A 17008-nucleotide genomic window follows, 5' to 3' on the forward strand; every position below is an offset into this window, starting at 1 on the left:
TTTCTGATGAGCAAGTCAGTTGTTTTTCCTCTGGGGATAGGGAGTTTTCTCTAGCTGCTTCCCAGATTTTTCCTTTGTCTGTGGTTTTTAGACGTTACAATGTGACCCAGTATGGATATTTCTCTCTTATTCTGTTTGAGTTTCACTTAGCTGCTTGAATCTGTAGTTTCTGTCTGTTGCTGGGAAGTTTTCGGCCACTATTTCAAGAGCTTTCCTTTAGCCCCTCCCCTCCCCCACCCTTCCCCTTGGGGGTTCACTGTCATGGCTGTCATGTCTTTATTACAGTGTGCACAGGTCCCCGAGACTCTCTATTTTCTTACCAGTCCGTTTTCTCTTGTTCGGATTGGATAATTTCTGGTGTTTAATCTTCCAGTTCAGTTATTCTTTCCTCCACTTCTTCCATTTGGTCATCGATCCCAGTGAACTTTTTGTCTTGATTATTGCATTTTTCACTTTGGAAAACTTTGCTGACACTTTCCGTTTCTTAGCTGAGGCTGTCTGTCTTTTCATTTTTTTCAATCATATTCATAATTGCTCATTGAAGTATTTTTAACATGGCTGCTTTAAATATTTGTCAGATAATTCTCACATCGCTTCATCTCAGTGTTAGCATGTATTGATTGTCCTTTATTACTCAGTCTGAGATATTTTTGGTTCTAGATATGATGAATGCTTTTTGATTGAGACATGGACATTTTGAGTATCATATTATCAGACCTTGGATCTGATTTTAATTTTTGATTTTAGCTGTATTTTTTTTTTTTTTTTTTTGACACAGCCTCTGGCAGGAGGAGGAGGCAGGGCTGTCACCTCCTTACTGCTCGGTGAGATGTAAAGCCAGGTTTTTGTTGACACCCAAGATGTAGACTCCTCAGCACTGCTGGGTCTGGGAGGGATGCTGGGGCATCTAGATTCCCAGGAGGCCGCCAGTGGCACCCCCTGGCTGAGGGGGACAGGAGCGCCTCGTTCCTGATTCCCAAGTGGCTTCCACTTACACGCAAGGGCAGGGGCATGGCCTCTTTACAGCCAGGCGTGGGCCAGCATCCTGGCTCTCCAGTGGACCATGTGCCCCAACCCAGCTGGAAGGGGAGGCCCACCTCATGAGTGCTGGATGGTGGAAGGCCAGGCTCCCCAGGGGATCGCCACTGACACCGGGAGTGGGGGGGCTCCTTACCACCCATCAGAGGTGAAAGCTGTGGCTTCCTCCTCAGACCGCTCTGACACGCCCACGGCTCAGAGCGCTGGGGAGTGGGCGAGGGTCCTCATTACAGACTTAGGAGTAAAGGAGCCTGTTTTTGCCACTGGCCGTCACAGGAGTGGGTGTGGCAAGGCCACAGTTTCTTCAGAGTGGTTGTTGTCTGAAAGTTTCCTGTTCTGCTGGGCTACCCTTTTCCTGGTCTTTTGTGGCCCGTTTTTTGTAGGCACCTACTGGCGTTTCTGCTCTGAGTCTGGTATGGATGAGGCAGAAAGGACACTCAGCACTCTGTGGTCCCTAGAATCCTGAGGTCCCCCGCCAGCCCGGCTTTCCACCCTCCGAGCCTCGTTATCTTTGTTTATGTGACATCCAATGAGAGGAAGGGAGAGCTTATGTCTGCTCCATGTTCCCATCCATGTGTTTTTCAAAAGTTTCCTGTCTATTTACTATCTGGTAATAAAAATAGCCCTTACTCAAGAACATTTCATGTAAACGGCCACAGAAAATGTAGATCATGGAGACACGAATAGCTTGGAACAGCTGTTCTCCAATTGAAAGTGCACTTGAACGCCTGGAGGGCGTCTTAACGCCGATTGTTGGGCCCCGCTCCCAGAGAGGAGAGGGAACGGGCGTTGCTAGCGAGTTCTGGGGTGATGCCACTACTCTGGGGACCCCACTTTGTTAGTCAGTGCCTAAGACAGATGCTGACATGGTGACAGATCACTAATTTTAAGTGATATTAATGGCGTATGCAGTTGCTTTTAGTAAAATATAAATTGCAGTAAGTAAAATAAACGATATTAGATCTAAAATACTTAAAGGTTGATATTTATAAGATGACAGCGTCATATTTTAATGAAAGTTGGGTGTTCTCATTTTTCAGTACTATTGTAGGTGGCATTTGAGAGTCCCAAAGAGGACGCATTTTATTATAAAGAGAAGAAAATAGCAAAAAATGAGAGGTATGGCAATCAGTTGTTCTGTGAGCATAAAATAATGCCTATTTTATTAGTTTCCGAGAGAAGAGTATTTGAATGGGCATATCAGGCCACACTCGTGGTAATGTATGACATGCAGGCCTTAAGAAAATTAAGGCCCAGAGTTGACATCAGAAACCTCTCTTACACTGATCTGAACTTGGGACGCCTGGTTATTGCTGTGCATGTCGCCATCATACACCTGCCTCTAAAGTTCATCCTTTTTTCCCTGAGTTAGTGAATATAAATGATACTAGAATTAAAATTGCACTCAACAGTGGTATGACCATTTGTCTAGATCAAGGTGGACTTAGAAATATTTGTCCCCGAAGATCACTAACTATAAAAAAGAAAAATTAAAATGTCAGATTGAAGTCTCTTAGACGTTTTTCTTCTTCAGAAGTTGTTACGAGTGTTAATAAAGCAACTTGCTTGTGAATATTCATTGGTGGTTTTTATTTCATAGCCAGATATATCAGAGTTACACAGTATTTTTTTCTCTCTTTTAGCTCTGTTGGCTTAGCAAAAGCAGCCCTAGAAGCAATTAATGGATTCAACCTTTTCGGCAACCAGGTAAAAAAAAAAAACAGCAGTAGCCACAACAAACTTCGATTTTTTAATTTTGAATTACGTGTTTAATTAATTTAGGCATTCATTAACCAAATCATTCCTTACGATCAGAGAATGTCTGAAATTTATGTAGCAGCTCATGGTTGAACAAGCTTCTCTTTGAATATGATTTTCCAGTTAAATTTTAGTTTTCTGACTAAAAAACGTTGCTTAATTAAAACAAGTCTCTTGATAAAGAATTCTCATTATCTTCGTTCAGTAACTTTCCCCTCAAGTCTGTTGATGAGTTTTCACACTTTTAAATATTTCTGGCATTATATATCGTGTATGTTCCATGTCGGTTCTCATGTTGGTTTCAATTTAATGTATATCAACATATATCTCTCGTAGAGGGGAATTTGTGTAACGTGTCCAGCCAAAGAAGTAGAAGTTTCAATCCTACCTTAACCCTCAATTGGCTGTAATCGTATGTCTAAATCTCAGTGGCCATCGATGGATAAATGAATAAAGAAAATGTGATATATATATGTTTATATGTAAATGTACATATACACAAATGTAATATATATATATATATATATATACGCACATCTACATGTATATACACACACACATATACAATATTATTCATCCATAAAAAAGAATGAAATCTTGACATTTTCAACAGCATGGATACTGAGTGCATTAATGCTAAATGAAATAAGTCGGACTGAGAAAGACAAATACCTTCTGCTCTCACCGATGTGTGGAATGTAAACAACACAACACAACACAACACAACACAACACAACACAGCACTAAGAACACAGATGCAGAGAGTCGATTGGTAGTTGCTGGAGGTGGCGGGCGGAGAGGAGCATTATGAGTGTTATGAGTAAAGGTGATCGAAAGAGACACATTTCCAGCTGTAAGATCAGTCAAGGGGGTGTCATGTAATGCAGTGTATTTACTCGAACACAGTCACGGAACTCAGTTTGGGAGTGAAGTGTGAGCTGTCGGTCTTAAAATATGCCCTTTAGACGGAGTCAGGATATTAAGGCAGAGTTGTCATGATTCAGGAAATGGATGATGAAATGAAATATTCAGAGTCACTCAGATGTCCTGGATGATACATACTTATTAAACACCCTTTCAAATTCCTGTCTTTAATTGGAGAAGTCACGATACTGACCCAAACCGAGTCCAGAATCTGAAAGGGGACAACCGCAGAGTGCGCTCCTGCGACGAGGTGTTCGGAGCAGAGCAGGCGTGTCTGGCTGCCTTTGAAATTTGCAGGCCTGCAATTAACGTGCATGATGATTTAAAGTAGGTGATAATTAAGTCCATACGAACGTTTTCCTTGATGATGGTTTTTAAAAATCTGCTTCTGAGTAGGAAGCGCTGCACTGCCTGTGGGCTTAGGCGGATTTAATCCTCCTGTAGATGCAGACCATCTGCCTAAAGCACGGTCTGCTTTTGTAAGAGGATGACAAACGATAAAGTCACCTAGCTTTGGTCTCGGTCTTGAAATATGGTGACACATTATTTCTTAGAGGCTGGCAGAGGAAGAGGCCTGAACAAATACTTTGATGAATTTAGATAAATAAGCCATTTATTTGTGGCCAGAAAGTAGAAGTTGGCTGTCTGTTTTAATCAAATAATGGCAAGAATTGCCATATTTGCCATTTTACTTCATTATTTATAAATTAGCCCACTTAGATTGTATCTTTAAAAATCCGACTTGAGGCAGACTAATGCGGCATGCAATTAGCTTTATTAATTATCAGCCTAAAGAGAAATTATAAGTCCTATGATTTTGCGTATTCACAGGCTCCCAACGTCTGACACCCTCTCATTTCTCTGCTGTTTTGTTCTCATAGCGTTATTTGTTCTTCTTTCTGCCCAGATTCAGACCCTAACTCTGGCCCTCACTTTTTCCACGAAGCACCCCAAGTTCCCTATTTTATTTCCCTCCTGTCACCTTCACAGGTTTATTATTAGCATTGTCCTTTCACCTTAGCTGCTCACCGGGTGCATAGCCACGTGTCGTCACGCACGGCCTTTCTGTGTTCGTGTGCGCCTGGGCCAGTGCCCGGAGGACAGAGGGCAGCTCCTATTGTTTCTTGTCCTCGAGCAGAGAACACATCACTCCGACAGTGGCAGCTGCAGCGTGAAGCGTTGTTCAAAGCCGTTTTGTGAGCAGAAGAGGAGCAGGCAATGACAAATAATAGAAAGGATAGTTGAGCATTAATCTGGTTGGTGAGAGACAGGCTCATTCATTCCTTGTTTCTTGATTTATTCGTCAGTTAAAAGAGATTTAAGAAATGGTGCTATGAATGAGAAATTCTGTTTCATGAGCTAGTATCCATGTGTGAACATGGATTCACAGGAAAAATACTCACCTACCGAATCTGAGGTATGGATTCCTCAGAGGGCCTGGTCTGGATTTCGCATTTCCGTCTAGGAGATCGATTCAGGATGTTTTGAGTTCAGGGCGAATGCATCCTCCGTGCTGGAGAGAGTTGGGATGCGATTTGGAAGGTAATATTGAGCCGGCATGATTTTTACGATAGTTGCCTTCTTCTTACCCCCAGGAGTTTTTCTGAGTCTTCTCTTTCACGGAAGCAGCCTTCGCCTTTCAATTTCGTTCTCCTTGATTCTCAAAATATTTAGCTTCCCAGGAAAAGAACAGTCATGTTTACTTATGACTGCGCTCTGCTCTGGAATATGGAAAGCACTAATGGCTCCATAGTAAACATTTTTTTTTTTTTTTAACTAGGTTCAACTTGGGTAGCAATCAGTTAACAGTTTTGTTACACCTTTTTCTCCCCAAGCTTCTGGTTCTCATTCGAAGGTATTTTTTAGCGTGTGAAGTCATATAACTTGGTGATTAACGTGTGAGCTTCTGTGTCGGAGACTCGATTTTGAACCCTTGCCTTGTTAAAGCAAGATTTAGCATCCATTTTTCAATAAAATGAGGATAATAATATCTACATACGGGGATTAAGTGAGCTGATCCATGTCAGGCCTAGGGAATATTAGCTAGTGTTATTCGCATTATTATTATTTGAGATTCTCTTGTCTTCATATTTTAATCAAGTAGTTTTTATTTCCATAATTCTAGATTGTATCTAAATTTGTTTAGTTTGATCATATAATCAGTGTTCTTTTTAGGACTGTACAGTGAGATTTTATGAATTTAAATGTTTTTGCATTATTCATTGCCAAAAATGTTAGCTAAATTAGTATTTGTGTTTTTATTAAAATAAAATATTTAATTGATTAGTTTTTTGTAATCAATACATTTTGACTTATAAGAAAACTAAGGTGAAATGGGGAAAATGTAAAAAATAACACTTTTTTATGATTATAAAATTAATGTTTATTGTAAGAAATCTGAGAAATACTGCAAGTATAAAAAAGAAAATTAAAATCTTCTCTAATGCCACTAAAATGCAACCGATGTTACTGTTTTTGTGGAATTTCTCACAGTCAAAATGCCCAACCTTCTGCAAGCTCTTTTCCCTCAGTTTCGGAAACGCTTTTCTCTTTCTTACCCAGGGCTGTTCCTGGTCAGTCATCTTCGTGGATCTCGACGCTCACAACCGCAACAGGCAGACGCTGTGCTCTCTGCTCCCTCGAGAGTCCAGATCTCACGTGAGACATTTTTACCCCAAGTTAACATGCGCTGTCACACGTGGTCGTTATTGCCGATGGACTTTGATGTGCCCGTAGTACCCAGTTGTCGATTTTCCTGTGGGTCATTTGCGGCTCCGCTTTTAGAAAACACCCGCAATGGAATAATTCTTTAATAACGACCATTGTATAGAAGCAGTTCGAAATTTTGGTAAAAGGAAAACAAAACCCACAAACGTGCAGATAATAATATAATATCCGCTCATTATTTGACCACTCAGTTATAATCTTTGGGCGACGACATTTGCGTTCCCATGTGTTTTATGTGCACACGTAATGTCTCTACTTTACGAAACTGGAAGAACATTGTTCACCATGCGTCATGACCTAGTTCTGTGAACGGGCACGTTTCCATGTCAGTAAGTCCATATCTGCAATGTATGTCCTCGCACTTACCTGTTGTTGGACATTTAGATTGTTTTGTGTTTTTCACTGTTATAAACCAAGTTGTAATAACTACTGGTGTCAAATTTTTATACACCGTCTTCGTTAATATCTTAAAGTTTGAGTTCGGTGTTGAACTTGAAAACACACCTCGTTAATGAGCCCCGTTCTATCTCCTCTGCGAGGCTCGCTGAGCCACACTTGTAGGTACCTCCCTGTCCTCGGAGCACAGCAGGCTCCCCGCAGGCCCCCTCGGTGACTCATGGGGCTGCGTTGGCCCCAGCCCGTGGGCACTCACATGGCCCCCTTTTTCCGTGTCGCCCCCCAGAACACAGATGCCGCCCTGCTCCCCTGCATCAGTTATCCTGCATTCGCCCTGGATGACGAAGCTTTGTTTAACCAGACACTGGATAAAGTGGTTAGAAAATTAAAAGGAAAGTATGGATTTAAGCGTTTCTTGAGAGATGGGTATAGAACGGCGCTGGAAGATCCCAACAGACGCTACTACAAACCAGCTGAAATCAAGGTATGGAGGAACGGCCCGGACCCACAGCACAGCAGAGGGGTCAGAGGCACCGGTTTGGGAGGGGACTTCTCGGCAGGAGTCCCGCCCTGCCACTCACTCGCCTCGGGCAAGTTACTCGGCCTCTCCCTCCGCTCATGTCCCTAGAGAGACGTCAGCAGAGCGGGGCCTCTCCTTCCTTATCAACCCTTCCCTGAGCCCTGGGCAGGCTCAGGTGGCATTCCCTGTGACCCAGAGGCACCATTCATAGACACGTCACTTCACGAGGGTGGGAGCTGCAGCGGGTCACGGACATGCTGCCTCCCTAGGGGGCCGTGAGCCCCCGAAGGCAGGTTCTCCATCTTTTTGTCTCCTGGCTGGTGCCAGGCGTTCCTCAGTACTCAGTAAGGATTAATTGAATGAACGACAACGTGCGATGGATTAAATGAACAAGCTCTTGAATGATGAGAGTTCTGAGAATTTTTTTTAAAAAAGAACAGTGAAACTACTTATAAAACTAGTCCAATCTTGTTAGAACTATAAATAAGTCTTCTGTATATCCTAACTATAATTGCTCTAATTAATACAATTGTTCTAACTCATATGATTGTCCTCATTAATTGTTACTGAAATTTAAAATATTTCATTTTCCATTTTAGCTCTTTGACGGCATTGAATGTGAATTCCCCATATTTTTTCTTTACATGATGATCGACGGTAAGTGAGCTTCCCCTGAAACTTCAGCTACGGGGCATGTAAGCATCTGAAGGGAGAGCGGACGCGGGCGTGACTCCTTTCTGCTGGGGAGGCAGGCTGCAGTCGGCCATGCTTGCTGCTGGCCCTGCTTTCGGAGCGAATGTGAAACCATCCAGAAAAATTAAATAGGACTGTGAATTATTTTAAAAATGACGCGAATGTATTTTCATATTTACAAAGATTTCTATGAATAGAAATCATGAACACTGTCATTTGTGACACTGTGAATATCCGTAACATTGACACTTGAGACTAGAGAAATCTCCATTAAAATTCAGTTTTCAATTCTAAATGCCAGCATGACCTTCTAAAATCGATTTCCTGGAAAAAATGTCACACGCGTATTTACCCTTTTTTCATTACATTTTTTTATATTTTATTTTTATCATTTACATAGAAAATTACCAAAATAATTGTAACTGGGCTAATAGATTTGTCTAAGGTAAAATTTCTGTGGTGCTTATTGAGCTCAGATGCTATTGTGTTTTATATTTTACGTTTCAGGAGTTTTTAGAGGCAATCCCAAGCAAGTAAAGGAATATCAGGATCTCCTGACCCCCATACTTCATCAGACCACAGAAGGTATAGTTGGATTGGTTTTTTTTCCTTCAAGAAACTCTTCCCACTAATATCTCTTTAATGTTCCTTCAAAATGTATAAATGATTCCTTTTAAACAGAGCAATTTATACTAAATCGAAAAAGTAAATGGGGCCTTAAATGAAGTAGAAAGAATAATCTATTAATTTGTTATAATAAATTTGTTTTCGTGAAAGGAAGTCATTTGGCGAGACGGGAAGGTGATGGATTAGGTGGTCATGGCTATCGTGATCACACAGCGGTTTGCCAGGTGGGCACAGGTTCTTCACCTGTTAGTTACCTGCTGTGTAACTCCTTTACCTATGCAGTGTGACAGTAACGAGAAGTGACTGATTTTACCCAGGGGCTGCGTTAGGGGCGTGCTGCCCCCTGCAGCGGGCCGCACAGAGGCTATGGCCTGGCCCAGAGGCGCCACCGTCACCCTTCACCCGGAGCACTCTGCTTCCTGGGGTCGCCTCTAGGGCCGGCAGCAGGTTGTTTTGACAGTCCGCCCTGGTGCTAGGATGTCATCCTCTGAGGATGGGTTTGACATGTTACAGACGATTAAATGGCTCAGGCCATGAGCGGCATATTGGTCTCGGTTAAATGCCAGCAGTGCCCGTGAAACAGCGACCAGTTTCTCTGTGTGACTTGAAAACTGATTCTCAAAGGAATTCCAAACGAGAGGTTCCATATGTCTCTGGGGTTTGGAAGAATTAGCAAAATAAGAATGTATTTTCATGAATGAGTAGCTTTGAAAACATTTATCTGGAAGTTAATTATTATGTGTTGGCAAAAACGTGGATGGTCTTTTGGGCATGATAAGCGAACTGGCAGCCACAGCACTGTGCCCCATTCCCACCCCACGTGAGGTTCGTGGTATTCTCCAGGGTTTTCTACAAGTATCTTGGAGTAGATGCTTCACATATGTGCTCACCCTTTAAGATGCTTGGAATGCTAAGGTGAAATGTTTATGGATAAACACTGAATTCCAAATTTAGATTAATTTTTAAAACCAGTTTTGTATGTTTCTGTGCCTCCCCCCCCAAGAATCATTGTCCAGTGTGAGAAATAATATGATGAATGTCGTAATGAATATAATATTTGAAGTCCCTTGAATCAAATCTAGTGTTTGGAGGTGGATTGATACTCCATGGTGGTCTGGGGACCACGCTTTAGGCTTCATCATGTTCACAGAGTAATGTCTGAACTAGTCTCTGTGCATCATTGAACTTGTTCGTTTTAGACACAAATGTCACTATTGATTGACGCGTGAAAAAGGAAGCAAATTTTAGGGAAATCTGTGCAATTTTATTAGGAAAATTAAGTTCACCAGGGGCTGTTATTGCAAAAAAAAAAAAAGTCTTAGGATGCTTTCGTTTCCCTTTTGATATCATTCACAGAGATTACAGCCTATAAATAATCATGTTTAGTTTTCTACCAAAGAATATCTTCAAACGGGTTGGTCACAGGGGAAGATGGATCTTTTTCTCTTTAGCGATATTGAATGAGAGATAATGGGCTTAATGTTTAAAATGAGGATTCCTTTGCTCTAAGCGAAGGCTCAGGGTTATAATTCTTCATTTAAGATGACACGGTACCTCATTTGCAAAGCTTCCACGGGCTAATCCTATTAAACATAGCTGCTCCTATGGCTCTAAATATTTGCATACAGTATATTTGTTGATTCGCTTAAAGGTGTTAAAATTAAACATTGTCGAAGGGGATTATGTACACATTGTTGGCTAACGCAGAGCATATGCCGTCACATTCGTGTTTTCAAGTCAAAAAGCTTTTTCTACATTTTTCACTAGCAGTTTCTGGAAGGAGCCACAATATCCGGTTTCCTGTAGCCTGTCGGATCTGTTCCCTTCTGTGTGACCTCTCTCTGCCCACTTTCCAGTCATTGCAGTTTCCTGAAGGAAAACTGGGGTTAGGACACTGATTTGTCGTATTTTAAATATTTGCTTCTCAATTCCGTAGGTTATCCCGTGGTACCAAAGTACTATTATGTGCCAGCTGATTTTGTAGAATTTGAGAAAAGAAGCCCCGGTAGTCAAAAGCGATTTCCTAGCAACTGTGGCCGTGATGGAAAACTCTTCCTCTGGGGACAAGCCCTTTATGTCATCGCAAAACTCCTGGGTAAGTGTGGAAAGTTGGGATCGATTTTATCCCTTGCTCTCGAGCCCTTAGAAGTAAGTATGTGTCTGCTGACGTTTTTCTAGGATTTGCGTGGCTTTTGTGCTGTTAGGAGGTCTTGGGGGAGTTTCTTGGGATGTAAAGGTGTGTAAATCTGTCTCTTTCCCTGGAGGATGATGGAAAGTTTGTGGGAAGATGGTCAGACGAGTGTGGGTGCTGTTACGACCCTTTAGGAGACTGCATTCAGCTTAGTGGGGAGGGTTCTCGCAGAAGACTGTGGGAACTTTGGTTTACTTTTATATAGTGAAATAAAATTCTGATTTAATATGACAATCACGTTTAGTCATAGCGTCAGCAAGCCATTTACCTCAAGGAATCGGTTACCTCAGAGTTCTCTTCTTCCCAGTAAATGCACGTTGGCAGTTTATTCAGCTGGCTGGACGCTTAACGGCACTGTTGTTCATGATTCTTTGAAGAGTTACTTTTCAGCTTCTCCCGAAACTTCAGCTCGATAGGAGTACTCTTTGGACACATTGAAATGAAGTCTAATTGAATGAACACGAAAAAGCATTCTCCATCTTCCTGCACCATTCCTTGCTAAAATATCAAATATTATTAGCATTTCCATCAAAAAGGCTGTCATCGTGACACGGCGGGTTGTAAACACTCTGCACCGCAAGAACTGCTCGCCGTCACTGTTCTGCTGCCATTGTCTTGCCGTCACTAGCGTTTCTGCAGAAATGCTAACTTTGCGCCGTGAGGCTCACCGCCTCTGGTTGCTTCTTTTACGTTCCATTAGGGAAGAATAATTCAGAGTCCAGATCGCCGATTCAGGCTTTTCGCAAATAATATACGAGAGCAAACAGAAGCCAGCTAAAGAAGAGAGGATTAAGTTAATGCTGTTTTCGATGTTCCCATTTCCTAACTGTGTTATCTGGAGCTCCAAATAATGCTAATTTAAGAACCTGCAAAAAAATTTTCTTTCTGTAAGTGGACAGCTTTTTGATATGGAGTTAGTATTCTTCATACAGATTTTGCTTATATATTTCGCCCCCCCCGCAAAAAAAAAAAATATATATATATATCTACTCGAAGTAGTTTTCTTAGAATCAAGCCAAGTTGGGAAGCTTATCTCTGCTTACAATATTATTTTTAAAGAAGCCATATCGATACAGCTAAATAAAAAATATCGTAATTGAGGAATAGGTAACTGGTGGAAGGACAAGAATTTTAACGTCAAAATCACACGTTTCTGATGAAAATCATCTGTGACTCTGAGGCCGAAAACTGGCACCTAGGACATGGGACTTGACATCTAAACCTTCATCCTGCTTTTTGCTATATATCTAGCCTGAGATCGATACAGCTGGAAACAGTGCTATTTGAGTAAAGCCTCTGGATAAAACTAAGAAGGTTAATGAGTTGGAAATGCAGAATCGACCATACTCCACATAAGCAGATTGAGCTTAAAAAAAAAAAAAGAAAAAGATTGAAAATAGCATCAGCCAGTAAAAAAGCATTGGACCTTCCTTATGCCAAAATAAATATACCGAATGTAGACATTTTGAGTATAAATAGCATTTTCTTATAGTAAGAGCAGAGTGAACAGAAATAGTCCAGGTCCTGCTTTAATCTCTGTTTCATAATCAAAAAGAAGAAAGACTTCAAAGAAGAGTCAGAGTCGCTTTTCCCTGCTGAGCTTCCAGAAAGGCGTGGAAACCAGGCAGGGATGCTGCCTGCTCATTAGTACCCTGACCCAGGCGTGCGTCGTCTCCTCAGTAGCTGGTTGAGATGAATAAGACTCAAGACCGAATTCTTTGGTTGCTCTTAACTGTTGTATACTTGCCCCAAGGACCTTCAAACATGCGTGGATGTTATTAAGACCCCAGACACCTCGTTTACTAACAAAGTCCCTTTTATGCATCAAGGGAGCCTCGGTTGGATATTTGCTTGATGACAGTATTTTGTGGGCAGTTAGTTGGAGTTACGTGAAAATAATAAATCCTTAAAAAGATTCTGTCCTTGTGCATAACTTTCACTAACTCGGGTGAGCTTGTATCCGGTGAGACCTAATGAAGAGATTTTGCTCTAAGTTTGCCTTAGTGAATAATCATTCAGTAAAACGATGGGGCTTTTCTTCCGCTGTCAGAGCGAAGAGACTCGACACGCTGTTTCCCGGGCCCGGAACCACCCGCTGTGTTCTCAGAAAATAGTTCATTATTACAGCATGTTTTCTTTAGAAAAATTAGACTTTTAGAAAATCAGTGTTTGCTAGAAAATAGATACATAAATTATAAACATGTTTATTTTAAATCAGATAGACATATTTTGAGATATAACATTTGACGTGTCTTGGAATAAAACGATCATTCGTTATACCTTCCATTGTTAAATATGGAAGTTTAGAAACTACCTGCGTAAGAGACGGTCGGTCTAGAAAGCCGTGTTCCTTTTGAGTTATTTGGCAGAAATAACCTTAGTATTTATCACATAACAGTCACTTGGAAATTATGATCTTTGCACTGAATTTATTTTGAGATTAAGAAAACGAGGAATATGAGATAACGTAAGGTTAATGGTACCTTTCCTCTAAAACTTCCCCAGAGCCATTATTTAAGTTGAATGTATTCTCTTATTCAATATTTTTAAAAAAGAAACTATAATTGTGTAGCTTTACAGAAAATCTGACTTCTAGACCTTGGTTTGTCTTTTCAACGTGTACGCAACCAACTTTCCTCACCTCGAGCGTCAAGACACTCGTGGGGACAATTTTCATTTCGGTGGGACCGTCAGGTCCCAGATCATTAAAGATGGGAGCTTTACATACCGTATGACCGAAGATAGGTTAATACAAGAATTTTTTTTAGGATGGCTACTTTGAAAACATTATTAATAAACATCGAGAGTTAAAATGAGGCGTATTTTTTTGAGTGAGCTTGAATTATCGAGCAATTTTAATTAACTATAACTTTCTCTCTAATACACACGAACTCCCAAAATATTCAGGTAAATGGAAATTTTCTTGAATTTTACAAGTTTTTTTTTTTTTCTTTTTGGGATAGGTATTATTTAATTTACTAGGAGTATTAATAGAGACTGTTAATGCGATAAAATAGGTATAGAAGTACTTTAAAATATCCCAAATGTTATATACATGCAGAGTTCCTAATTTAGTTCTTTGGGTCTCTCAAGTTTTTTGGTACATCGTTTGCAGCTCAGTTTATTTTCCAGTGGAAACTATGTTTTAAATGATTATGAACACCCAGCAAACTCGTAACCATGTGATGTAGATTATTTCTGACATCATCTTCCTCTTCCTCCACTTTCTCGTCCTTTGGTTTCATTTCCTTTTTTTTCCACGTCTTTCTTGGACTATTGCAGAACCGTCAAGAGTTTTGGGGTCATGAACTTAGAAACTAGACAGTTCAGGGTTTGAGTTCAAGTTCTGCTACTTATTACTTAGTGACCTGAAGAATTTTCCTAACTTCTGTGATCATCGGTTTCTTTATTTTTCTGTTGTAAGGATTAACCGATGAGGATATAATACTTAAAGTACTTACCGTGGGACAAATACAGACTTACATGGTTGTTCTCCTTCCTGTCCTCCCTCCCACTCCTTCCCTCTCTCAGCCACCATTTAGGAGCGAGTATTTGTGAAAATAGTTTCATAGTTCTTGCTAACGAGGCAGCTTGGGACGCTCATGGGCCTTCCTTGGGGAAACCCCGGAGCCACAAAACATCACGAGGAATATGAAGATAACGAAGAAAACGCTTCGCTAGTTGCTACTTACTCAACATCCAGTGGCCGTCGGTAGAGACCTACTCTGCCAGTCGCTGTGCCGTCCAGTGACTCTGCAGCAAGAAGGGAGTGTGACAGCCTAGGAAACATTTTTTGTCTCTGAGGGCAGCCAGTTATTCTGGTGTACTACTGCCTCGTTCCAGTGTTTGTCACGAAGTCAAGGCCATTCGCACTTGATTCCATTAACGATATTTCTTGCCCAATTGGCCTCGAATACAAAAGCCATCGATTAAGCCTGGAACCCGAATGCTTTTTAAACGTTAATGTCGGTGACCAGGTGCACCTCGTGAGCGTGAGGACGGCGGAAGCCGGGGGCGTGGTTTTCGTTGGTCTGTTAACTTCAGATGCAGGTGGCGCCTCAGTCAGCGTAGCACGTGGCTTCCCTACTGGTCAGTTAAAGATGAAGCGAATGGGGGAGAAAGAGCACACAGAGGTGTCTGCACACCGTGGCCGCTCAGAGACGTCTCAGCTGTCACACTCTGGGGAACTCCAAGCAGAAAGGCCTCTATTTCTCAGCACCTCTGCTGTGTCTTATGGCGTCCACGTGATTGCTGGCGACCTACAGAGAGATTCCGTGAATCGGGCATTATAAACATCTTGAGAGCACATGTAACACGGTATGACTTTAGAAGCTTCACCTAAGGAGGTTTTCTTCCTTTAGCTTGTATAAACGACTGGCTTTCTTGAAACTAAAAGTGTTAGTCGAATTGCTACTAAGGCTAGAAAACTTGTTTAAAAAAACTTATGATCCCGCCCTCAAATATATTAATAAAATTGAATAGAAAAGCAATGACACCTGGAGTCTCAGGCCGTATCGCAGAGGTAACTAATTATAATACCTGCCTTAAAACATGTCGAATTCTGTGCTCTGCCCTTTACAAATGTTACCCTAAGTGATCCCCCTAACTTCTCTGAGATGAGTACTGTGTGTCATCACCGAGGCTCGGGAGAACTGAGCAAAGCCACACAGCCCATGACCAACAGAGTCTTTATTGACTTATTCAGGAATCTGCAGAGTTAATTGTGTCACCTGTAACCTTTATGGCATTAAATGTACTCATTATAAATAAACACTTTGCTAACTTAATGAGCTATTACTTTGCATCCTGTTTTCATTTACATGCTGATTGTTAAAAACATATTTCTTATTTCTGTATCCCCTGTAAATTATCTAGTTATTCGCTTTGTGCATTTAACCTTGGTTTTATGGTTTTTCTTATCAGTCTGCATGAATGTTTTATATATTGTGTGTCTCAGCCTCTCTGGTGTTTTCCTAGTTTGTTTACCTCCAAACTTTGCTTGTGCTGTTTTTCAATGGATGAATTTAAAGTGTTTATATAGTCAAATCTGTCATCGCTTGTTTATTTTCTACCGTGGACTCTAACGCTTAACCTTAGAAAGTCCATCTCTGTTAATTAAGTTGAAAACATACATATAAATTTGGGATGTTTTGGTATAACGTATGAGGTTAAGGACCTACATTTTCTCCGTCGCCATTGGGCTTTTCCTAATACATATGCTACTGAGATGCGCCATGCAGCTGATAATCAGTTAGGCTTTGAAGCACATAATTTTACCCTGTAAATTATCTGCTGAACCTGTTTTTAGTGTGTCCTGTAATTTTGGTGTCATGATAAAAAAAAAAAATCGCTTGCTCTGTTAACCGTTCTTTCAATTGTCATTTCATTAAAGAAACAAACGTCTTTTTGAATTTTTTTTTACCCTCAGCAATTATTGTTTGAGATAACCTCAGGGTGTGTTCATAAACCTTTCTGTGCTTAAAAAATGCAAATGTTAACGATTTCCTCTGCCCCCTTGGGGTTTAGAGACAGCTGTTCTATTTATAGAAATGCTTGATTAGCTGTGAGGCTCGCTACTGTGTTGGGCGATGTAGAAAGCCATTCCTCTTTCATCTTTATTCTTTTCTTTTCATTTTAAATATTCTGTAGCTGGTCAGGTGCAAATTCTTGCAGGCTTGTCACACTTCCCCAGAAAACCAGTGCTGGGAATTGGCACGGTGAGGTAGGTGCTCTGTTTTGCTTCCTGAACAATGCAAACCAGGGCGGTGAAAAAAAAAAAAATGTCTATTAACTTGACCTTGTAAAGTAAGAGTTACTTTTACCATTATGGAAATGAAAGTTTAATTATAGCAATTAAAGCAATTAATGTTTTCAAATCTGTTCACTCACCGGCTTATTATTTTGTTTATTTGGTATCTTGAGCGCCTGCTATAGGCCAGGTCGGGTATAACCGTGAATAAGAAGCTACCGCCTGTAGGGTTATAGGTTATAGATGAGCACAGGGTAGCAGCTGGAAGCGCATCAAGCTAGACATACAGGTGCAGTACAAAGAGAGAAATGAGGAAAAATACAAAGAAATAAGCTTTTTTCAAAGACTAGGTTAACTATTTTATTCATGTCAATTTCAGTAGCCG

At 40.9% G+C, this 17008-nt stretch overlaps 1 protein-coding gene across 2 annotated transcripts in view; it reads left to right on the forward strand.

Annotated features, from left to right (window-relative positions):
• The window catches only part of PHKB (phosphorylase kinase regulatory subunit beta), a 112025-nt gene that overhangs the window by 44342 nt on the left and 50675 nt on the right, over positions 1-17008 (forward strand). For both annotated transcript variants that reach the window (XM_039880800.1, XM_039880801.1), the window contains 6 exons: positions 2682-2745; positions 6283-6378; positions 7130-7327; positions 7963-8020; positions 8564-8641; positions 10620-10778. In XM_039880800.1, coding sequence (XP_039736734.1) covers positions 2682-2745; positions 6283-6378; positions 7130-7327; positions 7963-8020; positions 8564-8641; positions 10620-10778 — 653 coding nt within the window. The remainder of the gene's footprint in view (positions 1-2681; positions 2746-6282; positions 6379-7129; positions 7328-7962; positions 8021-8563; positions 8642-10619; positions 10779-17008) is intronic.

The sequence above is a fragment of the Pteropus medius genome, unplaced genomic scaffold (assembly GCF_902729225.1).
Source record: "Pteropus medius unplaced genomic scaffold, Ma_sr-lr_union100, whole genome shotgun sequence".
NCBI classification, from domain to species: domain Eukaryota; kingdom Metazoa; phylum Chordata; class Mammalia; order Chiroptera; family Pteropodidae; genus Pteropus; species Pteropus medius.